The following is a 16,527-nucleotide window of genomic DNA, read 5'->3' on the forward strand; positions in this document are numbered from 1 at the left end:
TTTCCAGCAGTCAGTACCCTAGCGCAGGGGCCCAATCTTGTTCCTGTAGACTTACTCATGCAGTGTAGCTCCACTGACTTCACTTCAACAACTCATGTGAGTAAGATGAGCAGGATTTGGCCCACTAACTGATGTTTCTAGTTGCTTCGTCTGATGAATAATGTGCCCTCTGGCTCCTGTTTGATATTTTGATAAGCTGGAATATCAGGAGTTTTTCAGAATGACTTTGTTTTATGACTAAGCAAACGTTTTGACATTGTTAGTGACTGTATCCTATAACACATCTGAAGTAGAACTCTGTTGTGCTGTGTAATAGGTTTTTTGTGGCTGAAGGAAAGGAAGCATTGACTATGTCTTTCTATATGTCAATGTTCTGTAGGGTGAAATAAAACAATCTGCCAGTCTATATTCCATAGTTCAGTGGTTCTCAGCCAGGGGTATGTGTACCCCTTGGGAGAATCAGAAGTCTTCCATGGGGTACATCAACACATCTAGATATCTGCCTAGTTTTACAACAAGCTACATAGAAAGCACTAGAGAAGTCAGTACAAACCAAAATTTCATAGACAATGATTTGTTTACTGTACATGAAATGTAAGTAAAGTATTTATATTCCAATTGAGTTATTTTATAATTATATAGTAAAAATGAGAAAGTAAGCAATTTTTCAGTAATAGTGTGCTGTGACACTTTTGTATTTTTATGTCTGATGTTACAAGTTTTTAAGTGAGGTGAATCTTGGGGTACACAAGACAAATCAGACTCCTGAAAGGGATACAGTAGTCTGGAAAGATTGAGAGCTACTGCCATTGTGTAATGTATGATGGCATCACAGAGACTTGGGGCTAGTCTACACTTACCTGCCAGGTCGACGCGGTGAGTTCGACTTCTCGGAGTTCGAACTATCGCATCTAATCTAGACGCGATAGTTCGAACTCCCCGCGCGCTCCGGTCGACTCCAGTACTCCACCACTGCAAACGGCGGTGGTGGAGTCGACCTTGGAGCTGCGGACTTCGATCCCGCGGCGTCTGGACGGGTAAGTAGTTCGAACTAGGGTACTTCGAGTTCAGCTACGCTATTCACGTAGCTGAACTTGCGTACCCTAGTTTGCCCCCCGCCCTTAGTGTAGACCTGCCCTAGGTGGGATAAAACTCATGACTGGAATATTGGTGTAGAGAGGTATAGCTTTTTCAAAAAAGACAGGCAGGGTAAAATGAGAGGAGGTGTTGGATTATACATCAAGGATATGTAGCACCCCCTCTCTACCCGCTTACCTTCTTTAATGCCAATCTGCTTACAGGTGTTGATGGATAGGTTTGGGTTCTTCTGGATCCTGCCACCCACTTAGTAGGTTGTGTCTTCTTTATTTTTTCCTATGAATTTATTTGGTGGTGCCTCCACCCCCATCACTCTTTCCTGGCAGGGTCACCAGGGCAGTTTGGGAGGAAAATTCTAACCACAGGGTAATCCCCACTTACTTGCCAGATAGTTGGAGACTTCCAAGAAATAACATCAACATACAATATATTCAACACAATAATTATATTAAACAGGTGACAAATGTAACATAACAGGGTAAAACACTATTTTTAGGGTCACCGGTGCCCATGCTGATAATACCCGTGACTCCCCAGTCACGTGACCTGATGTAGCAAATATAAGATTAGTGTCCCATTGGTACATGTACTTTGTTGGGCCCCTTGATGATCTATGACCACAAAATTCTTCTCTGTGGTGGTTTAGCAGTGTGGCTGGCTGGGTTCAGTACAGCCCAAAGGACTCTCAGGTACGAGGAGGTGTAAGTCCCTCCACAGGTTTAATATGCAGCTAGTTATAAAATCCCCAAACCCTTACTCCCTGGCTTGAAGACACAGTTCAGGAAGTAGGGGGTCCCCCAAACAAATTCCCTGACTGACTGACTAAAAGATAGTGCACTCACAAACTCCATGAATGATCCTCAGGTTCAGAGATGACTCTGAACTCCTCAGTTACTGCAGAGGGGCTGATCTCTGCTGGCAGGGATCCTCTTCAGGCAGGAATCAGGCTGCTTCCATCCCAGGATTTCCCCTCATCACAAAGGGGTGCAGGGCTCAAGGTGCAGATTACACAACTGTACTAAAATCCAAACTGTAGTCTCCTAGCCCAGCATCAAGACACACACACAGCACGCAGCAGCCCTGGACTAGCAGACAGAGCAGAGCTGACCGGCCTTATCACCTGGCTGGGGAAATTTCCTTCAAAACTCTACAAACTGGGAATCATCAATGGAGAAGGAAAAACCCAGCTTAGGGATCTTGCTATCAGGTTCCTAGAAGCCAGCTCTCAGGGGGAACCCTGCATGCAGGTCTGGGACTCACCAGCTCCCCACACAGCCAGTCCTGCCCTTGCCCTGGCTGGCTCCCGGCTGACTCAAAAATGGCTTCTTCCCTTTCCTGAGCTACCTATTGGTTGCCGGGCAGACTCTGAGTCTGCCTTGGCTCCCCCTCCCTACCAGGGACAATGTGCCTCTGAGCTGCCAGCAGACAGAGCCCCAGGAATCTAGGTAATCTCCTTGGAGGTTACAGATATGTACATTTGTTCTGAGATCCAGAGGGAGGTGGGAGGTAGACCAGTTGAGTGTCTCTGGGTAAAGATAAAAGGGGTTAAAAAATAGGATGACATCATGGTACAGGTTTACTATAGATCACCAAATCAGGAAGAGGAGGTGGATGAGGCATTTCTAGAACAAATAACAGAAATATCCAAAACATTAGGCCCCGATAGTAATGGGGGACTCTAACTACCCAGACATCCATTGAAAATATAATAGGGCAAAATGCAAAATTTCTAATAAGTTTTTGGAATGTATTGGGGACAATTTTTTGTTCCAGAAAGTGGTGGAGGAAACTAGGGGGACAGCCATTTTAGACTTGATTCTGACACAATAGGGAAGAAATGGTAGCAAATCTGAAGGTGGGACACAATTTGGATGAAAGTGCTCATGAAAATGAAGGTGTGAGAGCTGCAGAATAAAGATAATGGACTTAAAAAAGCAGACTTTAACAAACTCAGAGATAAGATCCCTTGGGGAAAAAATCTAAGCGAAAAGTTGTTCAGCAGACTTGGCAGTTCCAAAAGGAGACAGTACACCTCTACCCCGATATAACGCAACCTGGTATAACACAAATTTGGATATAACGCAGTAAAGCAGTGCCCCGGGGGGGGGGGGGGCTGCACACTCTGGTGGATCAAAGCAAGTTCAATATAACGCGGTTTCACCTATAACGCAGTAAGATTATTTTTTTTTGGCTCCCGAGGACAGCGTTATATCGAGGTAGAGGTGTATTAAAGGCAAAATTGCAAACTATCCCGATGTGAAGGAAAGGTAGGAATACTAGTAAGAGGCTAATATGGCTCCATTAGGATCTGAAAAATCAAAAAGGAATCCTAAAAGAAATGGAAACCTGGACAGATTGCTAAAGAGGAGTACAAAAGTATAGCACAAGCATGTCAGAACAAAATCAGGCTAAAACACAAAAAGCAAGGGACATAAAAGGCAATAAAAGAAGTTCTTTAAATTCATTAGGAGTAAGAGAAACACAAAGGAAAGTATTCGTCCTGTGCTTAGCAGGGATGGAGAGCTAATAACTGATGGCATTAAGACAGCTAAGGTCTTTAATGCCTCTTGCTTCAGTCTTCATTAAAAAGGTTAATTGGTGACGACTCAACACAATTAATTTTAATGACAAAGGGGAAGGAATATGAGTCAAAATAGAGAAAGAACAGGTTAAAGAATATTTAGATAAGTTAGAATGTATTCAAGTCGGCTGGGCCTGATGACATTCATCTGATGGTATTTTAAGGAAATAGCTGAAGCGATCTCAGAACCTGTAGCAATTATCTTCGAGAGTTACTTGAGGATGAGTGAGATCCCAAAAGACTAGAGAAAGGAAAACATAGTACCTATCTTCATCTATGGAATCGTAGATGAGTCAGTCTAACTACGATATCTGGAAAGATACTGGAACAAATTATTAATCACTTTGTAGGCACTTAGAAGATAATAGTGTTATAGCAAGTAGCCAGCATGGATTTGTCAAGAACAAATCATGCCAAAGCAACCTAATTTCCTTCTTTAAGAGGATTACTGGCCTAGTGGATGGGGGGAAAGTAGTAGATATATTATATCTTCATTTTTAGTAAGGCTTTTAATGCAGTCCTACATGATATTCTCATAAGCAAACTATGGAATGTGGTCTAGATGAAATTACTTTTAAGGTGAGTGTACAGCTGGTTCAAAGACCATACTTAAAGAGTAGCTATCAATGGTTTGCCGTCAAACTGGGGGCAGGCATTTAGTGGGATTCCACAGCGGTCAGTCCTGGGTCTGGTACTAGTCAATATTTTCATTAATGATGGGATAGTGGACTAGAGAGTAAGTTTATAAAATTTGTAGATGACACCAAGCCCTTTGGAGGACTAGAATTCAAAATGACTTTGACAAATTGGAAAATTGGTCTGAAATCAACAAGATGAAATTCAGTAAAGATAAGTGCAAAGTACTTCACTTCAGAAGGAAAAATTCAAATGCACAACCTCAAAAGAGAAAATAATTGGCTATGGGCTAGTACTGCTCAAAAGGATATATGGGTTATAGTGGATCACAAACTGAATGATTAACAAATCATTGAAAAAGACTAATATTATTCTGGGGTGTATTGAGAGGAGTGCTGTTTAAAAGATATAGGAGGTAATTGTCCCACTCGACTGGGCACTAGTGAGGGCTCAGCTGAAGTACTCTGTCGAGATCTGAGCACCATGCTTCAGGAAAGATGTGGACAAATTGAGTCCAGAGGAGAGCAACAAAAATGATAAAAGGTTTAGAAAACCTGACCTATAAGGAGAGGGTTAAAAAGCTGAATATGGTTAGTTTTGAGAAAAGAAGACTGGGGGCAGGGAGAGGTGCCTGATAAATTTTGAAATATGTTAAGGGCTGTTATAAAGAAGATAATGATCAATTGTTCTCAATGTCCATTGAAGGTCTGACAAGAAGTGATGGGTTTAGTGTGGAGGAAGAGAAATATAGGTTAGATATTAGGAAAAACTAGTTAAGCTCTGGTGTAGGCTTCCAAGGAATCTTGTGGAATCCCCATTATTGGAAGTTTTTTAAAAACAGGTTGGACAAACACCTGTCAGGGATGGTTTACTTGGGCCTGTCAGCGTGCAGGGGGCTGGACTGGATGATTTCTCGATGCCCTTTCCAGCCCTACATTTCCATGGTTCTGTGAATTGTTGCATAATGGTTGTATGATATTTGAGCTAATTACTGAAACATTCTGGAAGTAGATTAGCTTGAAGTAAAGTTTTAATTTAGTGAAAACACTAAGGACAGGAATTTTTCATGAGTTGATTTTTCTTATGTTAAGTGATGAATTCTGTGTTTCCTTGCAGAGTTTTATTATTTAGATGTAAACTAGGCGTGCTGCAGTACACTGTTGTCAGACCACTTACCACCATTATTGCTCTGTAAGTATGCTCATAAAGAATTTATGTTGTCTTTAGGATATAATCTTTGAGCTACACTGGAAAAGACTCTTTACATAGTTGGTTTTTATATTTGAACTGATGGACTCTAAAAGCATAACTTTTTTGTTTTGCTCTGTTGTAAGTGGAGCTGAAACTGACTTAACTATATCAACCTGTGACTTTTTTGTGACCCCCTGCTCACCATTTCCTGAGCTGAGATAATGAGTATTTAACTTCTGATGCAGAAAAGAAAAATATAAAATCCCCTATAAAAATGCTAAATTGAAAAGTCTTAGAGGATGGGTAGGCTTCTTCTTTCTTTTTTGACAAATGAGTATTTCTCAATCAGATTACATGTTAGTTTAACCCACCTTCAACGACTATGCATGCAAGCATTTGACTGTGTGCCCTCCTGGAAATCTGAAATAATTTAAAATCCTAAACTTAGTGATAAAAGAATGATGTCACCTGTAAAAACTGAGTTAACTTTGAAGTTACTGTAATTGCTATTAGTGTTGCGTAATTTCCAAATATTTGTGTCCTTTGTGAATTGTAGCATTATTTAAACCAGCTGTACAGTAACTCCTCTCTTAATGTTGTCCCGGTTAATGTTGTTTCGTTGTTACGTTGCTGATCTTTTAGGGAACAAGATTTTTTAAAGTTGCACAATGCTCCCTTATAGCGTCCTTAGGCAGCTGCCTGCTTTGTCCACTGCTTGCAGGATTCTCTGGAAGAGCAGCCCCTCCTTGTGGAGATTAGAAGCAGGGGGGCTGGCGCACACACCCCCACATCAGCTCCCCTAAATTCCCTGTAAGGTATGTGGTTTGGCAGCTGCCCAGCAATTTAGGTGGCCCTCCCCGTATTGCACTGCTGGGATGCTCCGGCCCTGCCCTCTGCCTTGGAGCTGCTCCCGAGAGCGTCCTACTTGCTGGGGGGAGAGGATTGCTGATATCAGGATGTCCCCCTGCTCCTGCCCCCCTGCTCTGTACCATATCCCCTCTCCACAAAGCAGAGGATGGGGACAGGGCACAGGGACAGAAAGGAGGGAGCTAGCTGGAAACTTGCTTCCTGTCTGAACTGGCTGACCTGCTTAAAAGGGCAATGTATGTGAAGTGGCATCAGCGTACTTAAAGGGGCAATACACATCTCTCTCTGACTCATGCATGAACTCCCCAGCACTTTGGAAAGTCTGCAGCTGTGCATGTGCTGTCAGGAGGAGAGAGTGGTGTGCTCCAGCCGGATAGGATGGGCTCATCAGCATGTTAAGCTTTTGCAGGGAAGGGTTTGCAGCTACTGCCCTGCATCTGTTGTGTTTCCTCCCTCCTGCCTCAGTCCATGCTGCCTTGTAGAGTGTGAGCAGCATATTAACCCTTGAGAGCTCAGCCGAGTGCTAGTTCATCATTTAGCAGCAAGGCATTCCCTGGGAAATATTCCACCCTCTTACTGCACCACCAAGCTTCACAATCATTCATTGCTGTGTACAATATTAAACTGTTTAAAACTTATACTCTATATGTATATGTCTTTTGTCTGGCGAAAAACATTTCCCTGGAACCTAACCCCCCCCCCCCCATTTACATTATTCTTATGGGAAAATTGGATTCACTTATCATTGTTTCGCATAAAGTCGCATTTTTCAGGAACATAACTACAATGTTAAGTGAGGAGTTACTGTATGTATGTGGATAGTTAATATGTGTCAATGTCAGTTTCACATGGTAACAAATGGGAACTCTTTCTATACTGTTCAATCCATTGCAGGCAGTAAACATGTATTTCAGTTCAAGCCTCCTGTAATAGGGCTCAAAAGAATTTACTGTAGACCTGAGGAAATATATAGTTGAGATAGTGGCCAGGTGAAAAGCCTAACTCCACCAATTTGCTGCTGCTAGGAAAAAGGAGAATGTTGAGATTTTCTTTTAGCTGTTATCCTTGGATCTTGGTAAGGGAGCTTGGGAAGCCTCAGTCTTTTCAATAATTGTTTTACCAATATAGCTCTTCTTATGCTTGCCAAAAATATGAGCAGCGTCAAATTATTCTTCTTCAGTTTAAAGTTGGTTCATATTTGAAAGGTTACCTTCACAACCATAATGGTTAGAAGTTTAATTTCTTTAAATGGAAACAAATTCTGCAAAAAAAAATTGCTGGCTTAAACTCCTGTTGCTCACTTGAATGAGTGGTTTTTTTTTCCCCAGATCTGAAGGCACAGTTCCTTTTCCATTGTAGAAGTACTACCATACACTTTGCTGTGTTATGTAAATTTTTGGAAGTTGTAATTTCTTCCATTCTTGTACAGGCTCTCAGCACTGGTATTAGTGAGCGTAGGTTTTACATTCTGACAGCTGATCAATGGGATACCAGTTTAGCAGCACTTTTAGAAAAGAGGCTCTCTTGTACAATGGTTAATACCAAACTTTCTTCCAGAATCTGTGAGTTGGTTGGTGTATATGATGAAGGAAACTTTAGCTTCAAAAATGCTTGGACTTACTTGGTTATCCTTAACAATATGTCACAACTGGTGAGTACCAAGAATGTCTCTTTTTGGTGTTTTGTTCAAATTACGATTTTAAAATATTGTCAGTATCACCTGAAACTTGTTTTGTTTCAAGATACTAATAGTAATTATTAAAATCTTCTCAAAACCGTATCTACTAAATCTCCTCTACATGCATAATAGAAGGAAAAAATGTCATTCTCTGGTATTTGATTTCTTCATTGTTAGACACTTCTGTAGAAAATATACAAAATTTGCCTTTGTGGTTAGGTAAAGAGAGAACTAAAAGGCTTAGTGTTTTAGTAAGGTAATATATAGCCTCTCACCTCTAGATCACTGATTGAAGTCCAGTCTGTCTGTAGTCACTGCAAGTCATGTGCAACTGTTTTCTCCTTACAGTTTAAGTTAAATAATTTGAACTCATTCCAGTTTTTGGTGAACATCATAAAAAAATGACACATTTGGCACTGACAGCCTTGTTGGCGCTCAGCAGAGTCCAACATCTGAATGGGTGTGGCATTTTATCCACATATCAGTAGAGATGGTCTATCCATGTTAGATTTGTACCGGTGATGAAACACAGTGAGGTTTGCATGGCAGCTTCCAGTGCTTTATCTTATTCTGTGGATGGAAGACTTTACTCTTTAGGACTGTCAATGTGACATATTTCTTAAACAAATTTTAAAAAGTGTAGTCTTTAAAATGATAAGCAAAGTAGAAGTTCTTAAATATCCAAAAGAAAAACTCTAATCTATTTAGCTTTTTTTTGCATTGTACAGTAATATATATTATCTAATAAAACAGTTGCTTTAAAATAACTGCTCACAAAATAAACATAATGATTTAAAAACTGTAAAAAGGTAAGAATTTTTCTTTTCCTCTAGTTTGCGATGTATTGCCTTGTGCTTTTTTATAAAGTACTGCGTGAAGAGCTGAACCCAATCCAGCCTGTTGGCAAGTTTCTTTGTGTGAAGATGGTAGTTTTTGTTTCCTTCTGGTAAGTAAATGTTTAATCAGTATTGCTTGTTCCAGAGTTTATTGCAGTAGAACTGAAAATGTTCAGGTCATTGACATCAGCCAAGACGGTCAGGGATGCAACCTTATGCTCTAGGTGCCCCTAAACCTCTGATTGCCAGAAACTAGGACTGGACAACAGGGGATGCATCATTCAACTCCCCCGTTCTGTTCATTCCCTTCAAAGCAACTGGCACTGACCAGTGTTGGAAGACCAGATACTGGGCTAGATGAACCATTGGTCTGACCCAGTATGGTCGTTCTTATGTTTAAAGCACAAAAATCTACCATTGTTGGAATTCAGTTATCTTTTAAATTAGTGTAAAGACTTAACTAGCAAGCTTATTTAAAATAAATATAAAGTATCTAGGCAAACTTTGTATTGTGGGAGACTAGGATTTGTTACATTTTATTCACGTACAATACTAGAATTTTGTATTCAAAGCCTACACACAAGTCTGTATGCTAGTCAGCAGATCAGTCTGAGTGCTTGGTCACATAAGGTTAACAAATAACTTGCTCTATTTCTGTTATGAGAGGCAGTGTTCTAGTGTAGAGGCACTGACCCTGGGACTCTGGGAAGCTTGGGGTTTTTGTCCAGACTCTTCCACTGTTCTTTTGTGTGATCCCATGTGAAAATGTACTACTTTGTGCCTATTTCCTCTGTTCTTTGTCTCATCTGTTTAGATTGTAAGCAGCTTAGGACAGGGACTATTTTGAAATGTGTTTTTACACTGTCTAGTATAATGGGTCCTTTAGGTGCTACTATAATATAAATAATCTTTATAGGCAAGCTGTACTTATTGCACTGCTGGTGAAAATTGGTGTTATTTCCGAAAAACGCACCTGGGAATGGCAAAGTGTGGAAGCTGTGGCCACAGGCCTACAGGTAAGTACACACAGCTGTTGTTTACAGGGAACTGGTAGAGGGGTAAAGAGAGTATTTCCAAATGAAAGTTATAAACAGGATTGTGTGTTCATAGAAACTCATGTTTCCAATGAGAGAGACCAGATTTCTGCTGCATATCGGATAGTTTTTGAGTAAGGCTAAGATTTTGTCACGGATATTTTTAGTAAAAGTCACAGACAACTCACGGGCAGTGTTCCCTCTAATTTTTCCCACCCACGTGCAGAATGAATTTTGTTATGTGCACCAATATGGAGGTGATGTGTCATTCCATATCGGTGCACATAACAAAATTCATGTGGTGGGGGTGGGGCCGAGGAATTTGGAGTATGGGAGGGAGCTCAGGACTGCGGTACAGGGGTGTTAGGGCTCCAGCTGGGGGTGCAGGCTCTGGGGTGAGACCAGGGATGAGGGGCTCAGGGCTGGGCCAGAGGGTCGGGGTGCGGGCTCTGGGGTGGGGCTGGGGATGAGGAGTTTGTCCGGGGCTACAGGAGGGAGAGAGGATTCCCCCCAGCTCTCTCCCCCCGCAGCAGCACCTAGGCTTGGGGGGGAGAGATGCCTCTCCTTGCTGCAGCAGCTCGGGGGCTGGGTCTGCAGGATAAGCGCTCCAGGCCATGGCTGGATTTGGGAAGGGGCGCCCTGTGACAGGGCCGGGCCGGGTCACCCCGGCAGGTTTCAGGGCTGGACTAGGTTGGGGCCGGGGAAGAGGCGCCTTTCCCACGGCTGCGGCAGGTCCTCGGGCGGGTTCCCTGAGCGCCTGCATGGCACTAAATAGGCTGTGGCGCAGCCATGCAGCTTACAAGGAACGTAGGTCATGAGCAAAAAAGAGAAATTCACAGAAGCCATGACCTGTCTGTGACTTTTACTAAAAATATCCTTCACAAAATGGGGATATGTGGATCCCCATACCACCTGAAACAGGCAGCTGTGCAAGGACTAGGAGCTGCGTGTAGGGGCTAGGAACCGCCTGCAGCAGCTGGGGGCTTCGGGGTACTCCTTCGCCACCCCTGGAGGCTGGGGTTCCGGGGGGTACCCTGCAGCTTCCTGACTCCGCGAGCGGTGGGAGACCCTGCAGCTTCCAGCCACCCCAGGCTAAAGTCACGGCGGTCACTGGAAGTCACGGATTCTGTGACTAAATCGTAGCCTTAATTAGGAGTAAGCAATGCAAGTCATCCTGAATGAGTTCTGAAGAACGTTACGCTCAGCACCTTGTCACATGTCATGTATTATAGAAATATATTTTAAATAGTCCCAACTGAGATTTTTTTTGCTAATAAAATACATACATTTTTGAATACTTCATCAAAAGATATTCATTACTGAGTATAGTCTTCCAGCAAGTCAGGATATGGGCTTGGATGCCACAAAGTGCCAAATTGGAACAGGCTGTAGTAAGCCTGGTTGTCAAAGCAATCTGCCAGACTCACATGGGCTCTTGAAATGCTGCTGGTGCACAAGGAGCAGCTATCAGTGCCCAAAGCATCAGTTTTTCAGAGCTGAGGGAGTTCCTGCCAGTCTTGCACTGGAAATAAGAGATCTAGAAATGCATATTTTGTCATGGTGATGTTCTTGCAGGACTAGATATGAATAAGTGTGTGTCTCCTTGTTGCAGGATTTTATCATCTGTGTGGAGATGTTCTTTGCTGCTATTGCTCATCACTACAGTTTTTCCTATAAACCTTATGTCCAAGAAGCTGAAGAAGGATCATGCTTTGATTCCTTTCTTGCAATGTGGGATATTTCTGATATTAGGGCAGATATATCTGAACAGGTTCGAAATGTTGGTAAGTACTGGGCTGATGCATCAATTTTATAAAATATTTATCTTATCACTGCAATATCTGAGCACTTTCCGCATAAATTTGATAGCAATTGAAGGCTTTAATAGAGTTTTTGGCACTTCTCCCTTGTTGGGATAAAAATTCTGATGGGGTCAGGTTTGTGTGTTTTTATTACTTTGTTTTGGGATAAATGTTTTGAGGGTATGGGAGATGAAGATATGAATATTTAGTGGCATGTTTTCATTCTGATTCACTGAAGTGATTGTTTTTTCCACTATTTCTTGTTTTTTTCTGCTATGGCTTAAGCCTCCCATCTTCAATGTCTGATATATATTAAGACAAAGACCAGTTTCATGTAGCACGCTTACTATTTTGTACTAAATATCTACAAAGCAGTACCATGCCGTTTGAGCCATAAAAATAATAAATAATAATACTTTTTAATTTGGCACAACTTTAGGAAGGACAGTTTTGGGCCAACCAAGGAAAATATTTTTTGCTGAGGATCATGAACAAAACGAACATACAAGTTTACTGTCTTCATCTACTCAAGACCCAATTTCTGATGCTGCTTCTATGCCATCTTCACCCATGAGTGGCCACTACCAGGGGTTTGGACACACTGTGACACCTCTGACTACACCTACAACTACTACGATATCTGATGGCATTTTTAACACTATTGTTGCAGAAGAGAATGAGGATTACCTTGTTCCAGGGCATAGTACGTCTGAGAAGCCTTTGGATAAAAGTTAAACCCATCTCCAGCTGAGTGTGCTAAAGAATCTGTTCTGTGCTTTCCTACCATATTGTTTCATGATGACGTATTCCATTGCTCTTGAAGGGGTTGTTAATAGCTGGACAAATGCAGCATTTCTCACAAACAGGAACAAAGTAAGTGGTTGGAGTCTCAGTTTAAATACTGAATTTGTTTAAATTCTATAATGGATTTGAATATATAGTGTATCCATGTACATAGTTTAAATTTCCAGCACAGATTTTAAGAATCCGTTTCTTAATAGAGATAAAGTATTTAGAAAGTTATATAGTACCTAGGATAAAAAGGGAAGTGTTACACTGAAATTACACTGGTGTCTGTTAACACAGAAGATATATCTGTAAACAAATACTCTATTGCTTTTCAAATGTGTAGGATATAGGTAGAGCTGCTAACTGGGAGACTTGATTTCAGGAATGTAATTTAAGCAACTGAACTGTGGAGACTTCTTATGTTGAACTTACCTCTCCAGTGAGGTGATGACCCAGTAAATTTGAGGGTAGTGTGTGGCTGGAGTACTGACATCTTCACCTTTCCCTATATACAAACACACAATTGAAACTGCTTAATTAAGATACCTTCTCTTCCATTACAGAGCACCAATGTCTCTGGGCATCAGCCAAAGCATCCTTTTAAAAATTAAGTTCTCCGTACAGGCCTAAGTCGTAAGAGACTGAGCCCAGAACCCCAAATTGCCATCCTTGGCATGGCAGCCCTGAGTTGCTGGGCTGCCTCCTAGAGAGGTATGGTCTGAGCACAGGACTGTGAGCCAGAAATGTATTTTAATCACAAATCTAGGCAAGTAATTTACATTTTGCCACCATTTTCTCTGTCTTTAAAATGGGAATAACAGCTAGTTCACATGCATACTGGTAAGAATAATTACTGTTTGCGAAGTGTCAAACAGGAAAAGCATTTCATAAGTTTAAGGAGAAACTGACTTCTGTACTTACCCTACTTTGACATGTTTAAGATTTTTAAGAGAGGTGTATTTCCCAACAAAATGAGTCTAGTTGTCTATGTATAGATTTTGTTTGTTTGTCGGTATACTGTCATCTTATCCCTCTGCTATAGCCTAGGTTCAAATTCAGTAGCAAACTTGCCCTCTCATGGGGAGGGAAAGTAAGATATTCATTAAAATGGAATCTAGTAGGTAGTGTAATACGGAAGATACTACGGTTACAGACTTCAGATCAAGAATGGCATTTATATCAGAGTTCTAAGGATTTTTTTTGCAAATCTGACGAAACCAAGGGGGTATTTTTTCTATCCCAACATCAAACTTGCATTTGCATTGCATGCTTGCAATTTGACATTTATATAGAGAAATAAAACTGGAGCAGCGTAGATGCTTTTTAAAGTGGTATCTGCAACATTCCACCAAAAAGTACTTGTAACTAACTTTTTTCCAGCATGGATACCCTTTACAGAACAGATTTTAATTGTAACTTCTTACTCTTACAGTGAATTCATCTTAAGTGCTTTTTGCAGTACTAGTGTTATGTAAATATTTTGCCTTATTCACTAGGCTGCATATTTTATAGCTGAAGTGGAGTATGTACTTAATGTATTTGAAGTTCTTAGAAAAGAGAGCAAATCACACTTACAATATGCCGATTCATTGCCTTCATTGTAAATAAGCAAATAAAGATTTTATTTAAATGTGTTCATTGTCTATTTTATTTGATTTTATTTCTGTAATCTAGTTAAGGAGTCTTGGATGTAGGGTGGGGGGGAGAATACCTCCCTCTTTCAAATAAATGCAACTAATCCAATCACTTGTTCAGCATTTTCAGTGTCTTGGTGCTTGCAGTGGAAAAAGAAATTTTAGCAATAAGATGTCACCGGAACTGAGTTAGTAAACAGAATACAAACCTGCTTATGTACTTTGATTTTATCCATAAGCATCTCCCAGGAGCCTTTTGATATTAAAACCATATTCAAAAAAGAATACATTCACAGATCCTTTAGCCTCCTCCCGTTATGTAGCCAAGATGAAATAACTGGAGTGCTAAAGATCAAAGATTCACTCCCCACAGTTCTAAACCTCATCTTTCTCTGCCTAATGGCCTGAGAAAATTGATGGGATTTGTAATGTCCTAAGTGTTAACCAATTCAGATTGTTTGGCAGAGGAGCGTACAGGCGAGTCATCTGCGGTTCGCATGTAAAGTGAAAACCACATATAGTCAACATTACATTGAGTTTAATGGTGGGCAGAATTGCCAGCACTACAGGTACAGTATTAAAATTGTTATTTTTTCTTTGTTTTTGCCAACCGCATAAAGCTGAAATTGCGCATGTTAAATGTGTTTAAGATATGCAGGCCTGTATTCCAGAACTGCATGCCTCTTCAACGGAATGCCCTTCTGGCAGCCCCCTTCCCTGTCCAGTGTGGACGGCAGCTCAAGTGCTTCTGGCAGTGTTCAGATGACTAGTATAGGTGATAGCAGCAAAGTTGGCCTTTAGAAGATACAATTGCATGGGCCTGGCCAGACAGATTGTAGGAAAAGCAATTTGGATCTGTTCATATTTTACTTCACACAGGTGTGTAGATTATGCAACGTGCAAAACAGTGGAGAATCAAGATTTCTGAATTAAATGTCCTGTTTATTTCTCCCTGGCTGGGTCCTTGGACTGCATCCCTCTGGTAGCCAGCCATCATATCTAGCAGGCCCAATGGAATTGGCACCTGCAAGAGTTCTCCTTTGGGAATCTGTGGACAGTGAGAATATGCAGTGACACAGAAGCCAAAATGGGATGGTGGTGACTTGGCGAGACTTTTCTTCCACACACCAAGGAGAGCCCTGAACAGTATTGACAGCCCTTTATGCTGACACTATTGGCACAGGTGAAGAACAAACTGTAATTGTATCCTTCCTTTGCACAGGAGGAAAGAAGACATCAAGGCATGCTAAGCACTGCAACTTAATCTGTCCATAACTCATTGCATCAGACTTTTGCTCTGCTGTCTGAATAGCCTGGCTTTGGCAGAGAATTCAGATTTACCTTTAATAAAAGCAGTGGTTTATTGTGCATGTGCCACAGTGTGCATAGGCTGCTATTTGTATTGAATGGCTCAGAGCTTGCACTATATTTGGAGCTCTTTCTACTAAATAAAAAATGCACTCTTCCCTTTCTTTAAGGTCCACAGTCTGTTTAGAGTAGGAAACAAAGAAACAGTAACAATAGCTTTTGTTTTAGAATCTTAATGTGGAAAAAACTGTCTTGGTCTTTGCTTTCTTACCATTGAATTTGAGAAGACAGCTTACTGTTTTTCTTTCCTACCCTAGTTTTTGCCTTTCTTTTTGAAATTTTCTAATTCCCTTCAATTATACCTCAACTTCTTAATCTTTGCCATGTAACAAAGTTAACATTTCTCAAACTGTAGCTAGTGCATGCGCCTCTTGCACAGTAGTGAAGCATGTGTCAAGTGGTGCATTCCAGTGCAGAATTTAAGAGTTTAAGTCTTTTCTGAGCAGCAAAATAACCTCATACAAGTGCACCCCCCCCACCACAGAATCTTGAACGTTTAACAATTTCACCATCTTGGTAGGTAGGGAACTAGTATCCCCATTTTCCAGATGGGTAAAGTGACAGAATAAGTGACTCAAAGTTCACATAATACAGTTCCTGGTTCTTCTAAACTTGCTGAATCTTGGTGTCTTAACCATATGACCATCCTTCTACCCTGCACAACAGCTTCATGACTTTGACAAGTATTTCTTGAGAGTAAAAAGCAACAAAGAGTCCTGTGGCACCTTATAGACTAACAAATGTATTGGAGCATAAGCTTTTGTGGGTGAATACCCACTTCATCTGACAATGTGGGTATTCACCCACAAAAGCTTATGCTCCAATACATTTGTTAGTCTATAAGGTGCCACAGGACTCTGTTGCTTTTTACAGATCCAGACTAACACACCTACCCCTCTGATTCTTGAGAGTAAGTTCAACTGTGAATAAACTTGTGCTGCTGCAATTGTAAGGGCAGTGTGCAGACTCAGAAGGACAAAAGTTGGAGGCCTGGCACAGTGAGAAATAAATAT

The 16,527-nt window shown here is 41.1% G+C and overlaps 1 protein-coding gene across 1 annotated transcript in view; it reads left to right on the forward strand.

The window, feature by feature from the left end:
- TMEM184C (transmembrane protein 184C) overlaps nucleotides 1-14,146 on the forward strand; it is a 28,549-nt gene extending 14,403 nt beyond the window's left edge. Inside the window, exons 5-10 of the mRNA XM_045019492.1 lie at nucleotides 5,432-5,506; nucleotides 7,931-8,024; nucleotides 8,885-8,997; nucleotides 9,804-9,903; nucleotides 11,534-11,705; nucleotides 12,163-14,146. Coding sequence (XP_044875427.1) covers nucleotides 5,432-5,506; nucleotides 7,931-8,024; nucleotides 8,885-8,997; nucleotides 9,804-9,903; nucleotides 11,534-11,705; nucleotides 12,163-12,458 — 850 coding nt within the window. The 3' untranslated portion in view covers nucleotides 12,459-14,146. The remainder of the gene's footprint in view (nucleotides 1-5,431; nucleotides 5,507-7,930; nucleotides 8,025-8,884; nucleotides 8,998-9,803; nucleotides 9,904-11,533; nucleotides 11,706-12,162) is intronic.
- Nucleotides 14,147-16,527: the final 2,381 nt, after the last annotated feature.

This window comes from Mauremys mutica, chromosome 5, assembly GCF_020497125.1.
Source record: "Mauremys mutica isolate MM-2020 ecotype Southern chromosome 5, ASM2049712v1, whole genome shotgun sequence".
Lineage (NCBI taxonomy): Eukaryota > Metazoa > Chordata > Testudines > Geoemydidae > Mauremys > Mauremys mutica.